Raw genomic sequence first — 27,058 nt, 5'->3', positions numbered from 1 at the left:
ACGATTAGAGATTTTGGTGGTACGGTAATTGTCTGAAGAATAATCACGATTTTTACGATTATTATGATTATTTTGTGTGAATATTTTTCACAACAGTGCTAATGTATAAAATCACACAAACACATTATTTAAAGGTTTTGATCTTTAAAAGTCATTTATTGCTGTTTTTAAACACAGTAAGACACTGCATAGTATACATTTAAAAAAAAATCACTCTGCTTTGTAAACTAAATCTACAAGATTATGGCAAAATTTCATGTTTCTATTTCATATATATATATATTATATTTTGTTAATGATTTATGGTATTTTATGATGTAAAGATGAATGAATGAATGAATGAATGAATGAATGAATAAGATGATTCTTGAGAGCGAGGAGCGGGATATTTGCACCGCTCAGCTCTGTTCACTAGCTCTGATTCGGAGGCATATCACATATGTAAAGATTATAAAATTCATGGCACGTTTCTTATTTTTTTTAATGCCTTCTGCGGAGAAGGGAGACTGGCGTTGGTCAGGGTTTGGAATGAAAGGGAGAAAACAGGACAGAGTAACACGGTGGACTACTTTTTTTTTTTTTTCGATGTAGTTAACTCATTGAGTGCCAAAAATGTAATATTACGTTTTTCCTTCCCATGCGTTGAGTGGCAAAAACGTAATATTACGTTTTTAGCTTTTTTTTTTATTACGAAACCAGACACTCTAACACACCTTATATGTGATTTTTGGAACTCTGTGATGAATGGAAATTAAATATATGATGATCGAAAACTCATGAAAACGCAAGATCTGGACATTTTATCTGGACGTTTGATCTTAACTCGGCTGTTGATGGTTGCCACTTTGTTTCGAATCAGTCACTGATTAGCCTATCAGTGACATGCACGCCAGGTCAAAATTAGGTAATTTATTTTTGTGGGTTTATCACTAGGTCGCAGGTCTCGCTAGATCTATTCCCAGAAACTTAGCAGGCAACACTTCTCAGGTGCTGAAGGGAGAAATGAAAAAGTCGAAGAGAAAGATATTGCAGCAGGTGCGTTTTCGCCAGACAACATTGGATGAGTCCACCTTTCTACTAAGACAAGATGACTCTGACCACGACAGGTCAAAAACATTACAAGGAGTGACTGAACACCGTGCTGAGGAGGGAGTTCCATCTCACCACGAGGCGGACCTAAGCCGGAGTGGGTGGTAGGCCGAGTCACGCTTGCAAGAGGGCATGCCCTTGCCAGAGTGCCGAATATGTCAGTGATAGTGACTCATAAAAGACACAATATCTCCATTTCTAGAAAAAAAAACAAGGATTTTGATGAAAACTAGCCACTGTTTAGCTTGGGATTTCTCAGGAACAGAGGAGTGTAGAAATACACGGTTTGCACCCACTGAGAGCTTAAAGTCCCACCTTTCAAACGAGCCATTGTATGTGTTCATAGCGATAACACAGAATATGCTGTGGCTGTACAAAAATCATTAACAATGGCACTCTAGGACAAAGCTTCCGAAAACAGCTTGGCATTCAATGATTTAAGGTGGCAGGCGTGTTTTGCCAAGGCGAGCACTAGAAACACACGCCTTGACTGCAAAGTGCTGCGGGAAACCCTGGACATGACGTGAGCTAGCGAGATAGTTAGCACTCTCCAGATGTAAAAGTTTGCGTAGCATATTTCTAAAATGTAATTAAACCCAACAGTAGGCCTAAATGAACTAAATATCATAGGCTAGGTAGGTTGGCTATACAAACTTGGCAGGTGCAAGTGAGCAAATCAATGTATTATTTGTTGCTGGGCAGCCTCAGCATCACTTAAACTAGCAGCCATGTATCGCTGTTTTTGGCATGAAAGCTGCAGCTTTAAAGTGTGTGAGGAGGAAAGACGCAGGCTACGTGAGGCGAGGCACTAGAAACACACGCCTTGTTGCGAACACACATCTTATTGCAAAACAACACTGTCATTCTTGTCTCGTTCTTGTTCTTATGCAAAGACAAGCAGCACTTTCTGTTCAGTGCACCACTGGTGTAACTTTGTTTTGCTTTTGTGCGTGTTGCGCTAATCTGTCTATGCTATCGTTGTTCCAGTTTAGCTGGTGAGCAAGTTAACTTGTGTTATTTGCATAAAAACCGTGAATATTCAACAAGACCCTGCCTACTTGTTAACAACGCTTTGCTCTGCCTCCGCCCTTCGAGTGCTAGAGATTCATTTTTTCACGAAGCCACAGTGACATCAGAATATGAAGCAAGAATATGAAGCAAGATTGTGTATCACCAGTTCATGTATAATGTATGTCTGCTTAACGGCTCCCACACACAGTTGCATTCTGTCAACGCATGCCAGTGGGTGTTCCCGATGGTAGCTATGCAAATGACTTGAAATATAACCGTAATTTGATTGGCTGGTGCCGTCTGTTGTTGTCCATCGGTGCAGCAAAAGTTGAACTTCTCGATGCGAGCGACGGGAGCAACGCGGCACAACGGACCCACAATTCAGTTCGGCAACTGATGACGTAACCCCATGTAAAGTGGACGGAATGCATCTCCAGCACTGCACCGCATGCAACTGTGTGTGGGAGCCGTAACAGCTTCCACACACAGTTGTGTTCCCGACGGTAGCTATGCAAATGACTTAAGGTATAACCGTAATTTGGTAATCTGGTGCCGTTGGTGCAGCAAAAGTTGAACTTCTCAACACGAGCGACGGGCGCGGCACAACGGACCCACAATTCAGTTCGGCAACTGATGACGTAACCCCATGTAAAGTGGACGGAATGCATCTCCAGCACTGCACCGCATGCAACTGTGTGTGGGAGCCGTAACAGCTTCCACACACAGTTGTGTTCCCGACGGTAGCTATGCAAATGACTTAAGGTATAACCGTAATTTGGTAATCTGGTGCCGTTGGTGCAGCAAAAGTTGAACTTCTCAACACGAGCGACGGGCGCGACACAACGGACCCACAATTCAGTTCGGCAACGGATGACGTAAGCCCATGTAAAGTGAAGAAAAAATGGTACTTCGGCTCATATCCGTATCACAGGTTTGGGCCAAATCAGTGTTTTGTATTTTAAACGCATCTCCTGACTTCCGGTTGAGTTGCGGAAATCGGACCTGGGACAAATCTGTAAACCGGTGATAAAACTGCATTGCTAGCAGAGCTGAAACCTCTATCAGGTGCAGATCTATCCCACAGTCAGATACCGTATGTCCACTACAGGCGGATCTAAAGGCTTTTATGCAGATCCGGCCCAAAGGAAATTGTTATCTGGGATAATAATGCTGTTTTTAAGAAACCTTTAGTGGCCTGATCAGTAGTCTGTGCCTACAGGGTACAGTTTAACATAATAATAATACTAATACTACTACTACTACTACTAATAATAATAATAACAATAATAACAATATCACCCAGACTACTTTGTTTCAAATGTATGACAATTGTATTATACATTTTTTCAGTCATGAAACAACCCCCACTACAACCCCCCCAACTTAAGTTAAAATAAGTAAGAATCTAATATCCAATAAATTATGTATTTACAGTGGGCATTACTTTGAAATGGCCACTTCATTCGCCATTACGTGACGTGAAGCTGCGTGAAATTTTAGTACCACTTTGAGCCACTGTGCGTCGCTCTGCCACTGTACGTCGCTCTGTCAGTAGCCTGCCTGCCGCCCCTTCTGAAAAAGCAGGAGGCTACCTTTAAACATAATTGTTGCAGAGAGGAATCCCAGCCTATGGATTCAATAACAAAATAAATCATGCATAATTAAAAATGACCTCGATTTAGGCTACTTGGGTATGGCATAAGGCTTGGCTACACAGTGCTTAACGAAAATCAAAATCTGCTTTTGATACCGGTGCCGCTCCACAAAACAAAAAAATATCTTAATTTGCTGTCTACGTTATTGTCCATGAAGGCATATCTGGCAAGTTGTTATTTTATGAAGACGTAAATAGTTTCTTTGCTTTCATTAATGGTTTCACTATAGTCATGCAAGAAGGAGACATGAGACGCGTGAGCATGCCACACTATCCAGGGACGCGCTCACACAGCTGTGGTTTTATACAAAATTCTTCAACAGAAGCCTTATGAAATTAGCCTGGCCTCTGCCTGCCTACGTACTTCCGCTCGATTTCTTTTCCCTACAGTACTCCGTCTAGAATAGGTTGATTCACCCTCGTTTACTTCGGAGGTTGGGCAGCCGAACCAACAAGCGAACAGAGGGCGTCCCTGAGAGCGATTACGTTACCCAGGCATGATGTTTCAATTACTACGTCCCCGCCACCAAAGCAGACCGCTTGGAATACATCAACGTAGGGAGCGAAAAGGGCTTATACTTATGAAATCTTTGAGCAAATGTGAATAAAAGGCGCAAATAAGGTTGGTGTGTTATTTTAGCTCTTTCTAGTTTAGCCTATTAACAGGAGTGTCACGAACAAAGTCACAGTCGAGTAGGATGTTATATCGTCAGCTAAACTTTAGTCAAAGATTTTGTCATTTAAAATTGGCTACGAACGTACCCGAGTCAAACTTTAGTTTAGTAGGCTACATGGTCTCGTCAACATCTCTATTTTTCAAACACTAAGAAGGCTCGACATAACATGAAACTTTCATCGAAGCATCATCAGTGTCTCTACATATGAACTTGAGCATTGAGAACATTGTTCGTTTACACATAGTTTACTAAAAAGAAAGATTAACTAGCTAACTAGCTAGTGAGGACTTTTATTTTGAAATAGTTCAAGGCAGAGGATACAGTTGATGGGAGTCATAGTTGACTGACAGTTACAACAGTTGAACAGTTGAACAGTTGATAGTAGTTAAACAGTTAAAAGTTGGATAGTTTAAAGGGACTTTTATTTTGAAACAGTTGTGGGCACAGGAAGCAGTTGAACAGGATCTGTAGTCTTAATACAGCCAAATTGTATGCTTAAAGCCTGAGACAGATGCTGCAGGTGGCCTGAACACCTGGCATAGGCATACCTGTCAACACTCCCGTTTTTCCCGGGTTTCTCCTGTATTTCAAGGTCATATCCCAGCACCCTCCCGTTTTGTTATTTGTCCCGGAAAACTGCCGTAATTTGCATGGCCATCAAACTTCATTTTAAAATCATTTATCTATTCAGGTTGCCAGATTGTGTATGAAATACACCCTACACATACACGATCACTTAGTTTCAATTTCAACCGTTTTGTCATAGGCTAAAACCTGGCAATCTAAAACCCAAATAAGGAAGCGGGTGCCGACTGCGCAGCCTGAGTCTCGTCGTAAGCAAGTGGGCTATTTGAATGGCCTACTCCAGAACTAGCTGTTGTGAAATTGTTGGGAATTTAATTGACACATCACATAAACTGTTATTGAGTGTTGTTGATACACTGAACTTGTGCCCTCGGAACCAAATCTGACAGCAAGCAGCTTTGGAGTTTTGGAAGTTGGCTGCAGGCAGCTGGTGGATACATAACTGGCATGCGTAAGGTAATGGTAAGGTAAAAGCAACGACCGAAATGCAGTGTTGAAACACATGTATGAAACATATTAAATATGCAAACACAGATCCGGTATAAACACTGATTTTCAAAAAAAAAAAATCTCCCGTTTTTGGAAAGCTAAATGTTGACAGGTATGGGCATAGGATTCTAATTACAGAAATGCACTGTTCTGTTATCCGAAGTCTTCTTCTTCTTCTTCCTATTATTCTTCCCACCAAATTTCTGCGTCTAATTCAGCTTTAACCGTTTAACGTAGAAACTTTGTTCAAACTTTGTAACGTAGGTCTTGAAAAGGATACGTGGGGAATGTATTTTTCACTTTTGTAAACTTTATACTTTTTGAGATATTAATAAAAAACAAGCTTATTTTTCCCCATAGACTTTGCATTAGCAACTTCCAGCTGCTCATCTAGGCCCCATCAAAGAATCAGTTCAACTGATTGCACCTGTATCAACTGCTTTCTGCTTAACTAGGCCAACTCTCTCTGTGTCTCTCCATTCTACAAGGATATAAGGCACATTTCATCCAACTTTCTATCCATTCATCCTCTTCAAACCATTCACTCATCCACCCATTAAACTATCCATCAACATCCATTAAACAATCTGCCTATCAACATCCATTCAACTTTATTTCTATCAACATCCATTACACTATCTACATTTTTTAAACTATACACTCTGTCTCAGGCTTTAAGCATACAATATGGCTCTATTAAGACTGCCGTTAAGCAATTAGAATCCTAGGCCAGGTGGCCAGGCTATATTAAACCTCATCTACCTAGTTCAGTCATTCCAACTATTAAACCTCATCTACCTAGCAAATAATTTAACCTTTTAAACTATCCACCTATTTAACTGTTCAGTCATTCCAACTATATTAAACCTTATCTACCTAGTTCAGTCATTCCAACTATATTAAACCTCATCTATGTAGTTCAGTCATTCCAACTATATTAAATCTCATCTACCTAGCAAATAATTTAACCATTTAAACTATCCACCTATTTAACTGTCCAGTCATTCCAACTATATTAAACCTCGTCTACCTAGCAAATAATTTAACCTTTTAAACTATCCACCTATCTGTTCAGTCATTCCAACTATATTAAACCTCATCTACCTAGTTCAGTCATTTCAACTATATTAAACCTCATCATGTTGGTTGCCAATTAGCACATCATCTGTTTTAACAGTATATTTCACACCATATGTTTTGCATTTTCATGCACTGGTAATTCCCTGGAAATGCATTTTCTAGTTATTACAGTGCATGAAAATGCACTGTACTGTTCTTCCTAGGCTTCTTCTTCTTATTATTTTTCTTCTTCTAACGCAGTTAATGCAGCTTCAACCGTTTAACGTAGAAACTTCATTCAAACTATGTTGCGTAGGTCTTACTTAGGACATGGGGGCTTTGTATTTTTCATCTTTGTAACTTTTATACTTTTTAAACTATTAATTATTAACTTTTATAAAATCCCCATAGACTTAACATTAGGCTGATGACATAACAATGGACTAATTAACTTGATTTGCACCTGTATCAACTTCTAGCTGCTCATCTAGGCCCCATCAAAGAATCAGTTCAACTGATTGCACCTGTATCAACTGCTTTCTGCTGAACTAGGCCAACTCTCTCTGTGTCTCTCCATTCTACAAGGATATAAGGCACATTCCATCCAACTTTCTATCCATTCATCCTCTTCAAACCATTCACTCATCCACCCATTAAACTATCCATCAACATCCATTAAACAATCTGCCTATCTACATCCATTCAACTTTCTGTCTATCAACATCCATTACACTATCTACATTTAACTTTTAAAGTATACTCTGTCTCAGGCTTTAAGCATACAAACTGGCTCTGTTAAGACTATATATCCTGTTCAACTGTTTCTTCTGCCCACAACTGTTTGTCATTCCAACTATATTAAACCTCATCTACCTCGCAAATAATTTAACCATTTAAACTATTCACCTATTTAACTGTTCAGTCATTCCAACTACATGTATATTAAACCTCATCTACCTAGCAAACAATTTAACCTTTTAAATTATCCGCCCATTTAACTGTTCAGTCATTCCAACTAATATTAAACCTCATCTACCTAGTTCAGTCATTCCAACTATATTAAACCTCATCATGCTGGTTGCCAATTAGCACATCATTTGTTTTAACAATATATTTCACACCATATGTTTTGCATTTTCATGCACTGGTAATTTCCTCGAAATTACATTTTCTAGTTCTTCTTCTTCTTCTAACGCGTTTAATGCAGCTTCAACCGTTTAACGTAGAAACTTAACTCAAACTTTGTCTCGTAGATCTTACTTAGGACACCCGGGCAATGTATGTTTCATCTTTGTAACTTTTATACTTTTTAAACTAAAGTTTAAAAACTACTCGAAATTTCCCCATAGACTTAACATTGGCTGATGACATCACAATAGAGCCCTTAAGCAATTAGAATCCTAGGCCAGGTGTTCCGGCCACCTGGATCAACTGCCAGTCTCAGGCTTTAAGCATACAAACTGGCTCTATTAAGACTACACACCCTGTTCAACTGCTTCCTCTGCCAAAAACTGTTTCAAAATAAAAGTCCTCACTACAATATTTCACTGTCAAACAATTTAACCCTTTAAACTACTGAACTTTTTAACTGTTCAGCCATTGTAACTGTTACTTGTCATCAACTATGACTCCTACCCACTGTAGCTAGTTAGCATTGCTAGCATTGTTAGCATTTTTAGCAAAACTGCTAAAAATGATTAGCTAAGTTAGCTAAGTAACATGGTTAGCATAGTTAGCATGCTAGTTAGCATAGTTAGCATAACTGCTAAAAATGATTAGCTAGGTTAGCTAAGTAACATGGTTAACATAGTTAGCATTGTTAGCATGCTTGTTAGCATAACTGCTAAAAATGATTAGCTAAGTTATCTAAGTCACATGGGGTGCATCCAAATAGTCAGTACATACTAACGTCGGTTAGGAACGTACTACTCAACCGTCAATTTAGTACGTTATTTATGTATGCGAGCGAGTAGTAAGCATACAATTCGGACGTACTGGGCAGCCATCTTGCCTGTCATTTGACCCCGGATATTTACATGTGACGCCGACACACATGACGCACACCGCGAAAAACTACAGTAACCACGAAGAACTACACAGCCCGGTCATCCTATCTTTAGTGTTGTTATAGCGATACTACGATTGAATGTAATTGGAGATATCCTACGCATCGAGAATGGCACTCAACATTGCCGATATAGTATTGTAGTTATACAGCTTGTTTGCACAACAACTACACTATACAACTAGTTAAGAACAAGTTAACTAAGAACAGGATCAGCCCTAATCGAAAATCACATGTTATAGGACAATTATTGGTCTTGGCTTCAATCATATTTAATCACTTTTCCCACTGCTCTCTCTCTCCCCAACCTCCCTGGACATTACTTTCAAACTGAGCTAGTTCAGACAAAGACCATTGGACTGCCTATGCTCATTTAAACAATTGAGCAAAACCTTGTAGTCGTTTTTTAATAAATTTGAAACAGATTCAAAAACATCTTATTTTAAAAAAAAGCATCACAGTAGAAAAGGAATGGTCACATTTATATATCAATTTTTATTATATAAACATAAAATAGACATGCACAGTAGGGGTCTAAAGGTCAACCTATTCATACCTTACCATTTAGGTACAGGATGTTCAATACAGATGCAAATGCAGCCTTTAGCAGTAATCAACAGTAGAATGTTATGCCATGAACATATAAGTGGCGGACCATTATGTCTAACATCAAAAAAACATTTGACACTTTTTAAAAATAGTACTTCCATTGAGAATATATTGTTAATGAACTTTAGGTTAGCAGTGGCAAAAATGAACCTAATGACAAAACTGAGGTACAAGCCAAACCATAGGTTTTGTGTATCATTACACCCCTAGTACTCAGGCATTTGTGTGTGTGTGTGTGTGTGTGTGTGTGTGTGTGTGTGTGTGTTTATGTGTTATTGAGTGTCTCTTCTGGTCGTTTTGGTTTCCTCTACACATGTTGGGGTGATGTAATCTGTAAAACAGAAATAAGAGAAGAACACAGTCAGAAAAATACTACAGAAATAAACTATTCTAAATACTTTGAATTGTCTGTTTATTAAATTAAGATATAAATAGATCTGGAACTGTGGAGCGAAATAAACCAGTCTCCACTTCCTCAAAGATCAATATTTATAATGTTTCCTTCATAGATAAATGCAGTTTCCTACAATGTTAGGCCAGACTAGCCTATTAATAACACTATTCATGATATTAATGCCCAACCATTGCTTCACATTTATTTTTAAGCACTCCTATCCTTCAGTAGGTCCTAGCTTCTCCTCTGCACTGTAGTTTTGCTGTAGCTCTGTAGCTACAATGTTACAAACTGGTTACATGTTAATAGATAAAATTTTATTCTACTGCTGTAAATCACTTTGGATGTGTCAAATGAATGAATAAATGTAAATGTTAGGTTGTCACAGAAGGGAAAAATATAAAGATATGAAACAACAAATACAGCCCTTGGCTTTGGAAACCATTCATGATATGGACAGGTTGAACAAAATCTGAGATTGTGTAGCTACCACCTTGTCAAATTTGACACAAAATGACCCTATAACATTTTAAACTTGACATAGGCTACTCACTTATGATGTCAGATATTTTCGCAGGATTAAGCTGCAGGTCAGGCTGTCATCCAGGGAAGACAGATCTTTGGGGCCGTTCTTGCATCTGCTCTCTTGATGTCAGCATATTGGGATGCTGTGATACATGTTGTAGGTCCAACTTAAACCTAAAAATGATAAAGAAACAATAATGACAACAAGCACTACAGCAAAGTTGCACAAGCATGTTACAAGGGCTAAGGCCTCATGGGAATGCAAGTGAATTTTAACTGGGTGGATGAGGGTAGTGATATTGCTAGTGAAATTATAAGATCAAATCATATTTGAAAAGATTGTGGATTAGATAGCACAGTGTGTCTGCCTTAACTGCAACAGAATATAAGACAGTATTAACTTAGCATGCATTACTTGTCCATGTCAACAGCTTTCTTATAAGGTTATAACATTTACATGTGAGGCAGACATCACACAACATAAAATTCTGATAGAAAAACGTTTTAACTTATTGTATTCATACGTAGTCGTTAGTTACACTAGCCCATTGTCTTTACAGTAGATAGTGAATAAAAACCGCAGAAGACAAAAGTAAGGTAGACTGATAACGTTAATGTTAAATACTTTTATGAAGCAAACACCGCTTACATTTGACTCAGCTCATGTTAAGGTAACGTTAACTTTAAGATAATCAAGCCCAAGATAGCGCCAGCTTCACATATTTAACGTACACAATAGATTTAACGTGCATGACTAATTCTTCTTTAAAGTTGATAGTAAAATAAAACGCACACCAAAAATAAAAACAGACATAACGAGATAGCCTACCGACGAACATTTACCTGAATTAATTTCTTCTCCCGATAATCCAATAGCAAATACAACTTACTAGCCCAGTTGAAACCAGACCCTCACAACTTACCTCAACTCAACTGATATACATAACTTATTTTCGAAACACCCAACATTTAAATTCAACATTTCTCCTAATATACTTACATTTATAAACATCGGCAGAAGTAGCTGCCGTGACCTCCATCGTGTCAGCCATTTTGTCTGATTTGATTTTCCCGGCGGCTCGTCTTCTTCTACGGTTATCGGGCTCCTGCTGAATTGTGGGATAGCGTAGTGTCCATCCGTTGTATACTGTGGAGGTAGTAGGCCATCCGGGTACTTTTCGCCTACTAGTCGATGCCTACTAAGAATTCAGACGTACTACTACTGTGACATACTCCGTCTCGCCTACTGTACAGTACGCTAGTATGGGTATTCGGATGTGCCCATGGTTAACATAGTTAGCATGTTAGCATGTTAGTTAGCATAGTTAGCATAACTACTAAAAATGATTAGCTAGGTTAGCTAAGTCACATGGTTAGCATAGTTAGCATTTTAACATTGTTAACATGCTAGTTAGCATAGTTAGCATAACTACTAAAAATGATTAGCTAAGTAAGCTAAGTCACATGGTTAGCATTGTTAGCATGTTAGTTAGCATAGTTAATATATAACTACTAAAAATGATAAGCTAAGTTAGCTAAGTAACATGGTTAACATAGTTAGCATAGTTAATATTGTTAGCATAACTGCTAAAAATGAATAGCTAAGTTAGCTAAGTCATATGGTTAGCATGTTATCATTCTTAGTATTTTAGCATAACTGCTATAAATCATTAGCTCACATAGTTAGCATTGTTAACATAGTTAAAAAACTGCTAGAAAACATTAGCTAAATTAACTAAGTTAAGTAACTTGGTTAGCATTATTATCTTTGTTAACATAGTCAGCATAACTGCTAGCAAACATTAGAGCCATTCCAACTGTCAGTTATCGTCAACTATCTACCTAAATAATTTAATAATTTAAACTATCCACCTATTTAACTGTTCAGTCATTCCAACTATATTAAACCTCATCTACCTAGCAACCAATATAGTGTGGTTTTACTCTGTATGATATTTTACATCATATTTTTGCATTTTCATGCACTGTATTTCCTTCAGGAAATGTTTTTCTAATTGCTATTGTGATGTCATAATCTAATGTTAAGTCAATGGGGAAATTTGAGTAGTTTTTAATTTATAGTTTAAAAAGTATAAAAGTTACCAAGTTGAAAATAACATAGCTGAAGCTGCATTAAACGCACAAAAAGCGTCAGCCGAATAATAATATGTAATAAGAATAATTTGGATAACAGTAGAGTGCATTTTCATGCACTCTAATTACTAGATATGTTTAGCAATTAAGCAGATTAATAGTAATTATGCAGATTAAAAAATATTATACATTAACAAATGTACACTTTATATGAATTCCAAGATATATGAAAAAGAAACATATGAAATAAGCCATAATTTTCCGTGTGTGTGGAAAGAGTCAAGCAGACTGATGACGTCAAGGTGGTGGGGGCCACCAAATCAAATACGTGACAACTACACTAGTCTAATTTCTTGGAGTATGCACAAACAATACTGGGTTTTCGCACCGGCTGCAATGAATCAACATAATCAGTCGAAAGGAGAGACAGTACACAATGGGGAAGTGTTGTTTTAATTGTCATTATGGATTTGATCTGGTGTTTTACAACCGCATAATGGGTGCGATGTAGGTCTGCGATGTAGGTCTTTTCATGTAAGTGGTCTTAACCCTTAGAACCCGATTGACGCAAAGTGCGTCAAAAAACACACCCTCTTTTCCTTGTTACATTGCTCCGCGACTGTTCATCGCAACAAGATAAAACCTTTATTGCATGACAGAGAAGAAGTGGGGCTTTCCAAAGAGTCTACGCACTTGTCTGTACGATCAAGTATGAAAATTTAAAAAAATCATGAAATTAAATCAAATTGCATCATATTTACAGTCTATACTTCTCTGCGTTCACCTGCGCACCCATTACTCTCGTTTGAATTACTCGCGAACCCGTGATCGCATAGATATGGCAAGCATATCAGATGAAAGAGGAGAAACAGGGCTATCCATTGGTACCATGGATATCGATCTTCCTGGCTTATAAAAACAGACGAAGTGACTGCAAAATATTAACGTCATGTACACAAACCAACGCTGCACACCCATTACTCTCGGAGTAATTACTCGCGGACCCGTGATCGGATATGCCACGTATGTTAGATGAAAGAGGAGACACAGAGCTATCATTTGATACCAAATACATCCTTCTGGGTTATAAAACAGACGAAGTGACAGCAAAATAATAACTTCATATAGCTGGACTTACCCCACGTTTTTGTCTGTTTTTGTGGCAAAGCATATTTATAATCCAACGCTATCGTGTGTTTCTCTATGGCAAAACATGTTCATAATCCGGTTTTGAGATCCTAGCAAATTCCTGCATGGCATCCAATTCAAGGCTCACATTGCATCCCAATTTGTTCAACAAAGAAACACCTTTTTTGCCTTTACTTTGTTCATGGCAATGCAGTAAAAAGTTGAGAATCATCATGTGTGCATACACCATAGTCACACTTGCTAACAGCCAAACTTGGGTCAAGTCAGGTCAGATCAGTTTGCGTCACAGATATGGAGTGCAGAATGGTCATTTTTCATCGCTAAATAAAAAATGGCATTTATTTCTGTAAATCCCACACCACATATTTCTGTAAATTGCTCAGCCCCAGAGTATCCCTCCAACATGGCAATTATATTGCCCATTTCAGGACAGTCTGCCCTACACACACATGAAATGCATGTAGAGCTATGAGCTTGCTGTGGTGAGATACAGGTCAAAATATAAGAATTTCTATAATATGATTTTTATATTTTAATCAAATAAAATCAATGCTTTTTTCAAAATAAAATCAATGCTAGTACATAATACATAAATGAGGGCAGATCTGGATAGCCTAGACTCTGCTGAAAAAAAAAACAATATATAATATGTGTGTGTGGCACTTACAATGACCAGAATAAATCCTTATGAATAAAGGTAGTGAAAATGCGCTAAAAACAGCTTAGGGTTCTAAGGGTTAAAAAGGTCTTAAAAAAGTCTTAAATTTGGGGTAGTCAAACCTGGGAACCCTGTTGTAACATTATTAAATTAATCTGTCACCATAGCCTATGCCAATGCCTACGTTTGCAAAGAGGAGAACATTTTCATTTAATTCACAATAGCGTTGCATTTAATTTACATGTTGACAATGAGTAGCCTAGTTTTGGTTGTTGTTGATGGCGTTATTGCATCAGTTAGTTATGCCTACAATGCAAAATTGTTTCCTCGCGATTGGAAGCTCCTGTAGCCGCATAGGATTCCAAAACTTTGCGACTTGAAATGCCACAAAAAGCGGTTTGTGAATAGGTCTTAGTTAGGAGTTAGGAGTCCTCTCGACTTCTTTTAAGCTGTCCCAGAGGTGGAAAGGTGCGATTTGTTGGGGGCAGGGCCGGATTAACAATTCATAGACCCCTGGGCACAAATGTCTGGTGGGCCCCCCTGCCAACGTGAATCGGGCGGTCAGTTAATGGGCCTATAACGTGAAGATTTTTTTCACAGATGCGCTCGTGCCATCTAAGGCACGAGTGCATCTGTGCATCTGTGAGGCCAAGCCTCACCAAGTAGCCTGTTTGTTTACAACGAAAATTACATTTAATTAAACTGCTTGTATGCCGAAATAGTTTTCAACATTTTGAATATCAGTGCCAGGTAGGGTTGCCACCTGTGTCTGACAAAAATCCTGGACATTTTGACCATCCAATCGACCTTTTTGTTTGTAAGCAACGGCGCCTTTCGCACATCTAACCCAAGATAAAAACCGTCATTCTAAGCGACAATTGTATAGCTAAAATTAGTAAGAATGACAATTTCTAGTTATTTGTTTAGTTAATTGCTTTATTTAATAGCAGACCTTTATTATTTTGTTATATTTTCAACAGTTTTTAGTTGTGGACACCTGGGGGCAGTATTGAGAAAAAAGTGGGAATACATAATTAGGTTCTGCTTTTTTGCTTATGTGGAATAAACTTTCCTTTCTCTGTCTCTCCTTGTCCCACACACTCTCCGTCTCCACCTTTCTAATGAACCTCTACGGTGCGTGCCCCCACCACCACCATCCATGTTATGCTACGTCATTTTTTGTAGAACCAATAAGGCTGTGCATACGTTTATGGACGTAGGCACGCTTCAATTAAACTGAAATACACATTTTGCGCATCATGTACAAAAATCCGGGACATTCAGTGTCCAGGATTTTTATTTCATTTTCCTGGACAGACCATGAAAATCCTGGACAATCAGGAAAATCCTGGACAGGTGGCAACCCTACTGCCAGGTGAATTAGGAAATGTTCTCAAAGTAGCCTTATGGCTGAAAGCTGCTTGGGATCCCCCCCCCGTCAAGCCATATAACCATACAAATGTGCGGCCTGCTCACTCATTGTTTCAAAAGGAGTAGGCCTAGGCTAATTTCGGCTTTGTCGGAACAGGCCATTGTAGGCTATGTAAAAATAAACTTCCAAAACAAACAAAAAATATTCATCATCTTTCAGTTAATTCAAAAGTTTCCAAAAAGTTAAAAACAGATGACGTGATGCGCGTCATTGACATAATGCACAAATAATATAGCCTAGATATTCGAATATATTCGAATAGGCCTACATGTGTTTATTTTAGAGGGAAAATTCGAACGTCATTTTTGAGCAATTTTGACAGCCCTAGTCCACTGTAGGCTACACCAATCGGCTATTAACACCTTCCACCTAGCCCCGGGGAGTGGAGGTCGCTATAATGCGTGTGAAATAGCACCATTGAGTAGCCAATGCGAAATAGCCTTAAAATCATTAAACCTGAGAGGAGGAAAAGGGCGCGCTCGGGTAGGCCCGAAACGTTAGGAAATAGATTAAAAATAGGATTTCGGTCCCTTCCAGTAAAAAAAGTCATCCAATGCAGATGTAAATTAGGTAAGGGTGGATGACGAACCATAGAATTCTAAGTGTCCATGGTGTCACATACTAATATAAATTGATATTTTTAAAAATGTCGTTCCTCTGATGGGATATAGTACAATCATACCAAAGTTGTTGTTTGTGTAGATCTCTACTATTGTGTATACTATCTTTATTTTCATCTGAACACAAAGAATGTCATATGGTGTGACTGTCCATCCTATGTGTGACCTTAATAATATGAGTATATATCCAAATAAAGTATACATAATTGACAGCTACATAGTTCGATTTTAATTAATTAGGTGTTTTTAATGCCCACATAAAGTTTTGATGTCTATGCATAATGTCCAAGCAAGTTATGACCAAATACATTTTGTCCGTAAAATGAGCGTCATACGGCGTGACACTGTAATGCATATTTTGAACGGGCAATAATTTGGACATCTTAATGATGAAGAGGCTCCCACTCAACCAGGAAGTTGTGATAACATCTCTGGAGTGGTTTGCAAGGTCAAGAGGTGAGTTCTGCTTTTCTTATTTTTAGTTAAAAAGCTCTGTATCTGACATCAATAGTGGTCAATGTTTTGTGTCTTATGGTGTGACATTATTTACATAAAAATTTAACATTTTTTCACAAATTGTACTTATTTATTCTTAAAAAGCATTACTGCCATGTGGCAGATTACATGTTGAGTAAAGGCTATCAGTTTTTAGTTAGCTAACAGATTAGCTTAACTGATGAAAATGTCATATGGTGTGACACTGTGTTATATGGTGTGACAGTTTTTCCAAGTCACACCATATGACACATCAGTCACACCATATGACATACACTTTATTTTACATTAATATTTATATAAATAAATATTAAATATATATTAAAAAATATATTATCTATACAATTAATGTTTCCCTTTTCCATTTTTTGATTTTACGTAACCATGTTTTACCATGTTGACTATTCTATGCATGTTAAAAGATCTTATTCCTACGTTTCCTGTTAGTGTGAGGCAGACATGTCCAGCAGGAGAGGACACACCAGTACAGAGAAAGACTGAATAATGATCCTGCAAGGAGAGAGGAAATCCTAAGGGAAAGGAGGAAAAAGTAAATAGATCAAGCCAGTTCACACAAGACAGACTATCCTAAAGGCTAACTTTACTTCAAGAAAACGCTGAGGTCTAGGTCGCAATCTGGTCTCTTTTAACAGGTATGAAGAGAAGAAACAAAAAGGACAAATTAAATCCTTCAGTGTACACTCGCTTCCTCCGTCTAAACAAGGCAAATTAAGAGAGAAATGGAGAAATGCACAAAAAAACACAGAAAAAGTAAACAGGAAGTTGATGCCATTATGAACCTGACCCCTCCATCTCTTGGAAGCTTCAATAAATGAATGTGATGCTGCAACACCAACAAACTGCAGCACACCACCAGAGCCTTCTGTCCCTTCACATCCTTCCACCAATTCTCCACCTGTGAGGCACTCTGAAAATATGCGGTCCCTCCAAAACAAGTGCAAGGTTCAGAATGACAATCTAAGGAAAGAACTGAAGAAAATTAAAAAGCAGAATCTGGAACTTATGAATAAACTGAAAAAAGAACATCTGATATCAGAAAAATACAGAAAGAAAATACAGCGGACAACACAGCGAAAGCCTGGTGGCAATGTCAGTGAAGCTTTTCAGCCCAGAGCTCCCAAAAAAATGGCCAGTGAGAGGAAAAAAAGGGTTGAATCTTTCCTGGTTTTAGACGAGAACAGCATTTTGCTTCCAGGAAAAAGGACACAATTGGGAGAGGAGATAAGAAACAAAGAAGGATCCTCACAAGTACACGTCAAGACCTTCACACACAATACAATGAAAACAGTGATGAAATGCACAGAATGTCTTACAGGCAATTCACCAGATACAAACCGTTTTACATCACTGAACCAAAGCCATGTGATCGCAACACCTGTGCATGCCATCAACATGAAAACATAAGGCTTCTGATGACAACTCTCTCAAAAAGAGGACTAATCACAACAACAAGTCTTTCCACACTGTTGTCATCAATATGCTGTAGCACAAATAATGACTTGTGCATGAGGCGGCAGTGCACCGAATGCTGTTTTGAACTGGTCAAAGTCAGAGCACATGATCCTGCTAAGTGTGTCACACGGGGAACAGTGGCAGAAAGAGGATGTTACAGTCGGAGAAAAAACCTACAAGAACTGGGTAAAAAGAACAAAAAGGGGATCAGTTGGCAATCTTCTGGAAGTGTTCCAGAAAGATATTGAAGAGCTGGCTGGTCATCATTACACCTGGATTCACCAGGTTAGGCAGTTTCAACATCTCAAAGAGACTTGCAGAGCAATGAGATGGTTCTTCATATTGATTTCAGTGAAAACTATGCTTGCAAGCTTAATACTGAAATTCAAGCCTTTCACTTTGGAGGAAACCGGCAGCAAGCAACCCTGAGCTATGCAACAGTATCACAGTCTCTGAGACATGATGAAAGGGCGGTGTGGGCTCACACCATGCCCGTCCTAGAGGATTTCAAGGCAAAAGTGATCATGATATTGACACACTCCATATCTTAAGTGATGGTCCAGCAACGCAGTACCGAAATCATACCAACTGTTTTCTACTCAGCACGGTTCCATATACTTTGGGTTTTACAAAGATAACCTGGAACTTTTCAGAGGTCCCATGGAAAGGGGGCTCCTGACGGAGTTGGTGGAGCCCTGAAGCGCTGTGCTGACAAATATGTTCATGGAGGTGGAGATCTACAGAAACCCAAAGATAACACAGAAAAGGTGAACATCAGATGGGTGGAAGATTACGAGATTGTCGGAATAGATGGCTTGCTTCGTCCGACAGTGTGCCCTGTGGTTGGAATCAGCAACACACATCAAGTGCTGTCCTTTTCACCTGGGGAAATATTCTACAGATGCCTTAGCTGCTTTTGCCAGTTCCCAGAGATGTGCCCCTGCTTTCATCCCAAGAAACTGCAGCTCACTGCTTCTAATGTGGAAACTACCTCTCAAGATTTCACCTTGCAGCCAAATGAAACAACCCACCCAGAGTATAACTCTGATTCTGATGATGACACCAGCTACACTGTGGGGAAGTTTGTCATTGTGACCTATGATGCCAGGCCATATGTGGGCCAAATCATGAATATATGTGATAATGAGGCTGAAATTAATTGCATGAAACAGGTTGGTGGCAAAAACAGCTTCATCTGGCCAAATAAAACAGACTGCATATTCTATAGTTGCAGTCAAATAGCATGTTCAATATCTGAGCCAGAACCACTTAACAGGTCTGCCAAACTCTCTGACATTGACTGGAGGAGCTTTAATATGGTCTGAAGGTTTCAGTGTCCACTGAATTTTATATTATTGATCAGTTCATATGTGAATGATTTTTGTACTGTTTTACTGTTTGCTGAAAATAAGCCATTGTTGTTGTAACGCAACTAAGGCCATCCTTAAAAATATTGTTGTTTGCAGTAACAGCCAAAAAAATAAAAGAAATGGGTCAGTAGGTAGGTCAAGAAAAAAAAGTAAAATTTTGGTCATGGTGATTACGTAGGTATGAATTTAAACAAATGTGCATATTGTGACGTAACTGACTGGGTCCTCAACCCGTGCCATCAGGCGCATTATTGCAAACCTCAATCTGATGCAGGTTATGTAGACAAGCCTTTCTCAAACTTCTTTGACCTGAGGCCCAGTCATGGCAGACTTTGGGGTCATAGGGCTCATCTACACATACCCAACCCCACTCCCCCCAATCAAATTGTCATTATCATTATCACAATCATTATTAGGCCTATATTGTTATACATGCACTTTCACTTAAATGTTTTGTGACATGCTTTACTAATGTAAGATATAATTTCATTGCTTTTGCATGGTTGCATGATGCTTGCATAAGAAAAGAAATACTTCTCAAAATAGCAACAATTATACGGGTGCTATTGTTTTGCGATGTTTCCCTCATGCAAGCATCATACATTGGTAGGAAAGTTTAATTTGAATGCCTGAATGTAAGGATTCAGGAAACACAATACCAGCTTTTTTGGCGGGCAGATAGGCGTAAAACACTGATCTGTTGATCTTTAACAGATAGAAAGAAGGCTACAATAGCTTTTGGCCACGTTATATTCAAATTTGACTATACAATACTCAGTGCTATATACTGTATGCTATATACTACTCCTCTGTTTCTATGGAAGTTCCAAAAATCAACGTCGTTCTATCTATTATTTCACTCCACGACTTCGCGGACCAGCAGTCTCCACATTGCGGACCCATATTTTGAGAAATGCTGAATAGACCACAACCAATTTCAATTCTTCAACACAGTCACCGTTAGACTAGAGGGTCGAAAGGATGGGAAAAGATCTGGGCACAGTTCTTCCAGAACTTCGTGCCAAGTAAAAGCGTTGTCGTTGTGTGAATGAAGTGAAGCGTATAGGCCATAGTGTGACATGCGTAAACCAATGGTGTAGAGATGACGCCACAGGGTTTTATTTAAGAGAGCTTACGTTTGTATGTAGGCAATTTATATTCACAATACTTAGGCCTACTAAAATAAATAGTATTTTATTTCTATTGGTTGTTTAGAGTAAAAAAAAAACGGTCGATCTTAACGCAAGTTTTCAACCGGCAAGTCGGTCGGACTAAAAGGGGAAAAAAATAAATATTTGGGTCGGTTCTAAATTGACAGGGTCGGTCGGGTTACGGCAAACGAAAATATTTTAAGGATGGCCTAATATGTGAATGATTTCTAATGTTTTCTGAAAATGTAGGCCTACCATTGTTTATAACCCAATTAATATGTGAATGATTTTTACTGTTTGCTGAAAATGTACCATTGTTATAACCCAATTAGTTTGTGTGATTTCTTTAACTGTTTTTACTTGAATGTTAAATGTATAGAACACTTTTTTTGCCTTGACAACTTGTGTTGTGGTGCAGTTCATCATATGGTGTGACACCATGTCATTTAGTGTGACATTCACATTTGTGAGAAAAAAAGGCTTTGTTACTGATATATCATGAAAATGTCAATAGAGCACAAAGGAAATAGTGTATATAAAATAGCTTTCACGTCACACCATATGACAATTTTGGGTACTGATACAGCAAATTGTTGAATATATAGAGTTTGTTAAACATTCTAAAAGACCACATATATATTTGAAAATCCCAGAGTCACAGCAACACAAAAAAAACAATTTCAGGGATAATATGTCATGTTTTTTAAAAATACTTTTTTTGGGCTTATATATCAACCACCCGTAAATAATGCAACCTTAACAAAACCGAACTCTGGGATTTATTTGAACGTTTATTTTGAAGTGTTTCGGTTGATTTGATGTCAGATTTACATGATTCAAACGTCCCTACCAAGGCAGGCTACTTGCTGTAAGGTTTAATTTTTTTTATTTTTTTGCTTCCGAAGCCCAAGTAATGTATCCATAGCCTACCATTCAAATATGTGTTTCGAAAACCCAAACTGACTTTTTTTACATTATTTTTTAATCATTAAGTAAAACATAAGCAAACAGTTTATGTCTATGAACACAGTTTGTAATGATCAATTCTGAGCTGCGTGACATCTGCTGCAGCTGTAATTATGAAAAGCCAAGTGGATTGTATGTGACTTGTCCTACAACCTATAACCCTTATGAAAAACAATTGGCCTATTTTAAGGAGCTCCAAATAAACTAACGAAATCTGCTGAAGAGGTGCCGTCACTTTTTGTGGGGGGGTGGACTGTGCAGGTTTGCATGAACATCAATAGAGGATGAATAGCCTACAATAGGTACCGTAAATCCTCAAATTATGTCCGGGATTCAGGGACATGGGAAGTATTTTCTGAGAGGGGGTGCGGATGATGTGAGCGGGGGTCCCCCTGAAAAAAATTAAATTTTGACTGCTAAAAACACCATTTTAACGCAGTTTTTTGAGGGACAGAAATACCAACAGAGAAAGCAGTGCCCATCATCTGTCTGAACATTGTCTACCTGCAATAGGCTATCACTTCACTGCTTGACACTACCTCACATGGAGAAATGTCGCACGTTAACAGTTAACCTTTCAGAAATTATTTATTGTGCGAATGGGTTAGCAAAACCATAGCATTTGGTGAACAGAGATGCAGATCACCCTAATTCATTTGTTTGCGCAACAGCTCGTTCTGCCTTCACTCCAGCGAGAGTGAAATACCGGTAGGCTAAATGTTTAAAGGCCGTGTCATCACCATAGGCTATTTGCTACGATATTTACCTCTGTTTCAACAAGTCGTGACTTATGCCCATTCAACTTATAGCCTACAACAGTCTAATTTCGCGTGTCAATTCAAAGACCTGTTATTTCCATTTCCAAGACCCGCTTCATTCATTGTTTTAAATAATGTTGTTTGTTGCTTACACACGCCATCTCCAGTGGTTCACTTTTACTTGCACAGCAGACGCGCAGATTGGATGAGCGCTGACACCACTACCCCCTAATTGAATGTCTATTGCATGTCTCGCTCATGTTTAGTTTATTTTTCTTTCGGTCCGCGGTTCCATAGGCTACCATTCAATTGCTGCAAATTTCACCAAGTTGAAATTTCCAGGTCAACCACAAATAATTCCGATTATTTTTAATATCATCCAATAACTAATTCAATGTTGATTTAGGCCTATAGGCCTAACTCGGCCTAATTAGCAACACCATTGAACACCACTTTAAAGTTCAACGAAGAGTTGCCATTGCTGCTGCTGTGCTGAAGAAATGTGGACGGCACGGCACAGCACGGCAGGGCACGCCCAATGAAAATAAATAAACGCAACACAACACAGAACCCGCTTCTCTCGCGTCAGTCACTGACAGTAGAATAAATGCATGGGGAAAAACACTTTGATGATAAGCAAAGCGCAGCAGCAGTTTGTGACGTTGTTTATTAGTGTAACCTCATGTATGAAAACTAGTATTGCCAGGCAATACTAGCCCACTTTGATAAGTAGTATTGCCGTGGCAATACTGGTGACGGCGGCCATGTCCTGAAGTAGCATAAAGCATGTAGGCTAATGATTCCTAAAACATACCAAACGAAGTCCATTCTGTGGCTATTGAAATTTGGGTACTATCGTGTTAACTGTAACCCACCCTCTGAAGCCTTTCGTGACGCATAGAAAATACTTTTTAATGAACCTGACGTGTTTTTCATTCTCTGATTCTAAAAATGTCATTTTGAGTCATTAAAACTTAATACAAAGTGGTTTTGAGCCATTTTAAATCGCTGTGCTGCAGCGTCGCGCGTTCATAGACTGTGCGCTCCTCCTCCGTCTACTGACAGCCAGGGCGTATACATTTCTTCTACGGCTGCAAACGGGATTCACTCGCAGTTAACCAAATATTTCTTTATTAGGGCAGGGCAGGCATATTTCTGGCTATTAAATTATTTCTAAACCAGTCTGCTAAAGTCTAGTGAAGTCTGTTTAGGGTTTTCCAGGCTCCATTTCTTTTCACGAGACACCCTGCTCACAAGAGCCATCTGGTGGTTGTTTGGGTTGTTGCAGCGTCACTGGAGAAATACAAATTAAAGTCCCGTGATCGCGCGTGAGGTTGCTGAATAAAATGATTCATGATCATGCAAAATGTCTTTGGCACCAACACAAGATGCATATTTATGTGTTAGGCTAACATTTGTTCTCCAAACAATTTCCCCATTTTTTCATTCTTGTCATTACACATTTTATATTTACATTTACATTTTATATTGATTTTTCAATTTTAGGATATGGTGATATAGTGCCCAGCACTATGACTGAGAAGATGGTGGCAGCAATGGTTGGCTTAATTGGATTATTTATCTTCAACTACATTGTCAGTCAAATTTACGCAACATTATCCAGCAAAAATGCAGCTCGGTAAGTAATGGAATGCCCATTCGCCTTATTCACCCGGCGGCCAGAACAAGGCTAAAGGGTAGACTTGCCATTACACCTCAGTGCAGCATATGGTGGTAAGGCACTCCATTTGCAAACGGAGCGCAATACCACCATCTGTTGTGCACAGTGGAAATAAGCGAACAGCTACATACAAGGTGTGTGGCACCAGTATAAATTATGCCGGTTCTAATTTCATCATATATCTTCACAGGTAACTAGCTAACCATCGGATAGTGTTGTGCTAATGCTGGGAACAGGCAGATTGCATCTTTATAGTTGGCCATATGATGTGACATACTTAGGTTAATATTTCACCAAGTCCGAGGGCTAGGGATGTGTTAAGTAGCAGAAGATTAGACTATACAATGTCCTAAATTGGAGACCCAATTTAACAATACAGTGTTAGGGACAGATCAGATGGTCGGATACTTGAGACTTGACTTGGACTCGTGACAAAAGACTTGGCCCTCAAAGACTTGAGACTCGACTTGGACTTCCAAAAAATTACTTGTGAACATCTCTGACCATCTGTTGATGCAAAGTTAAGTTAAAGTGACGCACACTGTGGTCACTGGCTAGCACAGGATGCTAATCGACGCTGATAAATTAGCTCTAACAACAATTTTGCATACTGTAGCCTACTTATTTTGTTCATTTGTCAATGTAAACAACAATCTGTAAAACTGCATATCTTTATTTCATCTGGACTATTATGGCAACTGTGTAGGCCTATATGACATTAACATACCATTTTATATCAAAGAAAGAATTGTACGAGAAAGAGTTGTTGAAAGAGTTATACTATGGGGAGGGAAAGTAATCTTATCGCCCCCTACTGGCTGCATTCCTAGAGCTTATCGGAGTTGATGGGATTCTACATAGCTTGTTTTTTAGAAAAAATATATCTAGGTCCACATTTGGGCCACCTATTGCTTCTAGTGGTCATACATTATTTTTAGGATCAGTATGAATTGTTTTGAATTGGTTTGAATTTGTATTATAACATGGTAATAACAAACTACAGTTGCATGTGACATCACCGGTTTGGGCGAGAGGAACAAAAACTGTCCTGTCTTGTTAGTAGTGTCCCGAGACACCCAACCATTAATAATAATAATAACTAGAAGGCATTTCCGAAGGAACTGCGAAAGTGTGTTGCTCTGGTGCGGTCACTGACGTGAGCAGACAGTGGAATATGCTATGTTGAACCTGGATTGTTAGAATCAAAGAATTCTACAGTGCCTCATTTTTCAAAATCGGGCATACAGGTCATCCGAAATGCCAAAACACATTTTTGCTAGTTGCAGTGACCCCTAGGTCAAAGGGCACCAAATTATAAGTGTGGCCTCACAATGGAGTCCCGAGTCCCTGTACCAAGTTTTGTTTTGATAAATGAAGGTGCTTAAATATGAGCTAACTTCCTGTAATCTAGCGCCCTCTAGTGGCCAAAGGTCACCAAATGGATTGTGTGTCCTCAGGATGGGGATCCAAGTCAATATACCCAGTTTGGTTTCTATAAGTGAAAGCGTTGCTGAGATGTGAGCCTACTTCCTGTGATTATAGTGCCTCCTAGTGGTCAAAAGATGCCAAATGTATTGTGCCTCCTCAGGATGGGGTCCCGAGTCAACAGTGCAACCGGAAAGTTTTCAGACCCTTTGAAGTTTTCCACATTGTGTTATTTTTTCAGACTGATCTTAAAATGAATTAATTTAAAAAATCAGAATGACAGAAATTGGGTGTGATTTTATTGTACTGTTTTACTGGTTTATTTGACAAATTATCTATATGGACCTGGGGCCGTATTCACAAAGCATTTTATCTTACTGCTAGGAGTACTCCTAAATCACAATAAAAGTTTTTAGCTAGGAGTTTTCTCTTAAAACCTATTTACAAACCTACTCTTAGTAAGGAAAAATTACAACTCCTAAGATAAGAGCTCCATTGCTATGGTTGATATGATTACTTATGCACAAGCTTGATTGAAGTGACCACCTTGATTAGTAAGGCGAAACAAATACCCTAGTAGTTGCAGCTAAGTGAAACATATGGATTGATGCAGTATCTTTGCAACATTATTAAATTAATCTGTCACCATATGCCTATGCCTACGTTTGCAAAGAGGAGAACATTTTAATTTGATTCACAATGAGACGTATTTACATGTTGAGAATGAGTAGTTTTGGTTGTTGGTGGCGTTATTGCATCCTTTAGTTATGCCTACAATGCAAAAATGTTCCCTCGCGATTGGAAGCTCCTGTAGCCGCATAGGATTTCAAAACATCGCGACGCGAAATGCCACAAAAAGCTGTTTGTGAATAGGTCTTAGGGAGTTAGGAGTCCTCTCGATTTTTTTTAAGCTGTCCCAGACTTAGGTGCTACTTTTAGGTCTAAAATGCTTTGTGAATTACTTTTAGTGAGAAAAAATAGGAGTCCTAAAGTCAGGAGTGACACGCCCATTATTTTTAGGAGTTGCACCTAAATTCGCCAGTTAGGAGCTACTTTTAGCCTTAAAATTCTTTGTGAATAAGGCCCCTGCACACTACAAAAGTGCACCAAATTTAACACAAATTACTCAATACACTTGGAGGAGGTCGGCGTCCTTTCTTTTCCAGATATTTTAGGATTTCGCCGTGGTATCGTTTCAGTATCGAGCATCGAGATATTTATGTATCGTATCAAAGTCATAATTTTGGTATCGTGACAACACTAAGTCCTGTTGACTTCTTCTAAGCAGACTTAGATGCTACTTTTAGGGCTAAAATGCTTCATGAATTACTCTTACTTAAAAAAATGAGTCCTAAAGTTACGAGTTTCTCCTAAATTTCCCAGTTAGGAGCTACTTTTAGCCTTAAGATTCTTTGTGAATACGGCCCCTGCTCTATTAGAAGTGCTATTTCAAGAAAAAGTCCTTATTTATGGGTCTAGAGGCAAGAGTTTTTGACCATCTAATTAGCATAAACAAAATGGCTTCGGACGGGCATCATTATACCATGTAAATAAATTAATATTGTTCACATCTGTGCATCTCAGAAATCTCCCGTGGGCAATAAATACAAAGTAAAGGCTATGAAAAAT

At 38.6% G+C, this 27,058-nt stretch overlaps 2 protein-coding genes across 3 annotated transcripts in view; both read left to right on the top strand.

Moving 5' to 3' along the window:
* The window catches only part of LOC125310257 (cyclic nucleotide-gated olfactory channel-like), a 187,679-nt gene extending 163,767 nt beyond the window's left edge, over nt 1-23,912 (top strand). The window contains exon 19 of the mRNA XM_048267491.1: nt 23,830-23,912. Coding sequence (XP_048123448.1) covers nt 23,830-23,839 — 10 coding nt within the window. The 3' untranslated portion in view covers nt 23,840-23,912. The remainder of the gene's footprint in view (nt 1-23,829) is intronic.
* The window catches only part of LOC125310242, a 200,385-nt gene continuing 197,159 nt past the window's right edge, over nt 23,833-27,058 (top strand). Inside the window, exon 1 of one of the 2 annotated variants that reach the window (XM_048267470.1) lies at nt 23,833-23,962. In XM_048267470.1, coding sequence (XP_048123427.1) covers nt 23,856-23,962 — 107 coding nt within the window. In that variant the 5' untranslated portion in view covers nt 23,833-23,855. The remainder of the gene's footprint in view (nt 23,963-27,058) is intronic. The other variant, XM_048267462.1, reaches the window with a different exon arrangement.

Source organism: Alosa alosa, chromosome 2 (genome assembly GCF_017589495.1).
Source record: "Alosa alosa isolate M-15738 ecotype Scorff River chromosome 2, AALO_Geno_1.1, whole genome shotgun sequence".
Classification (NCBI taxonomy): Eukaryota; Metazoa; Chordata; class Actinopteri; order Clupeiformes; family Clupeidae; genus Alosa; species Alosa alosa.
Note: the sequence above shows the minus strand (reverse complement) of the source record. Positions and strands in the feature narration are given on the sequence as shown.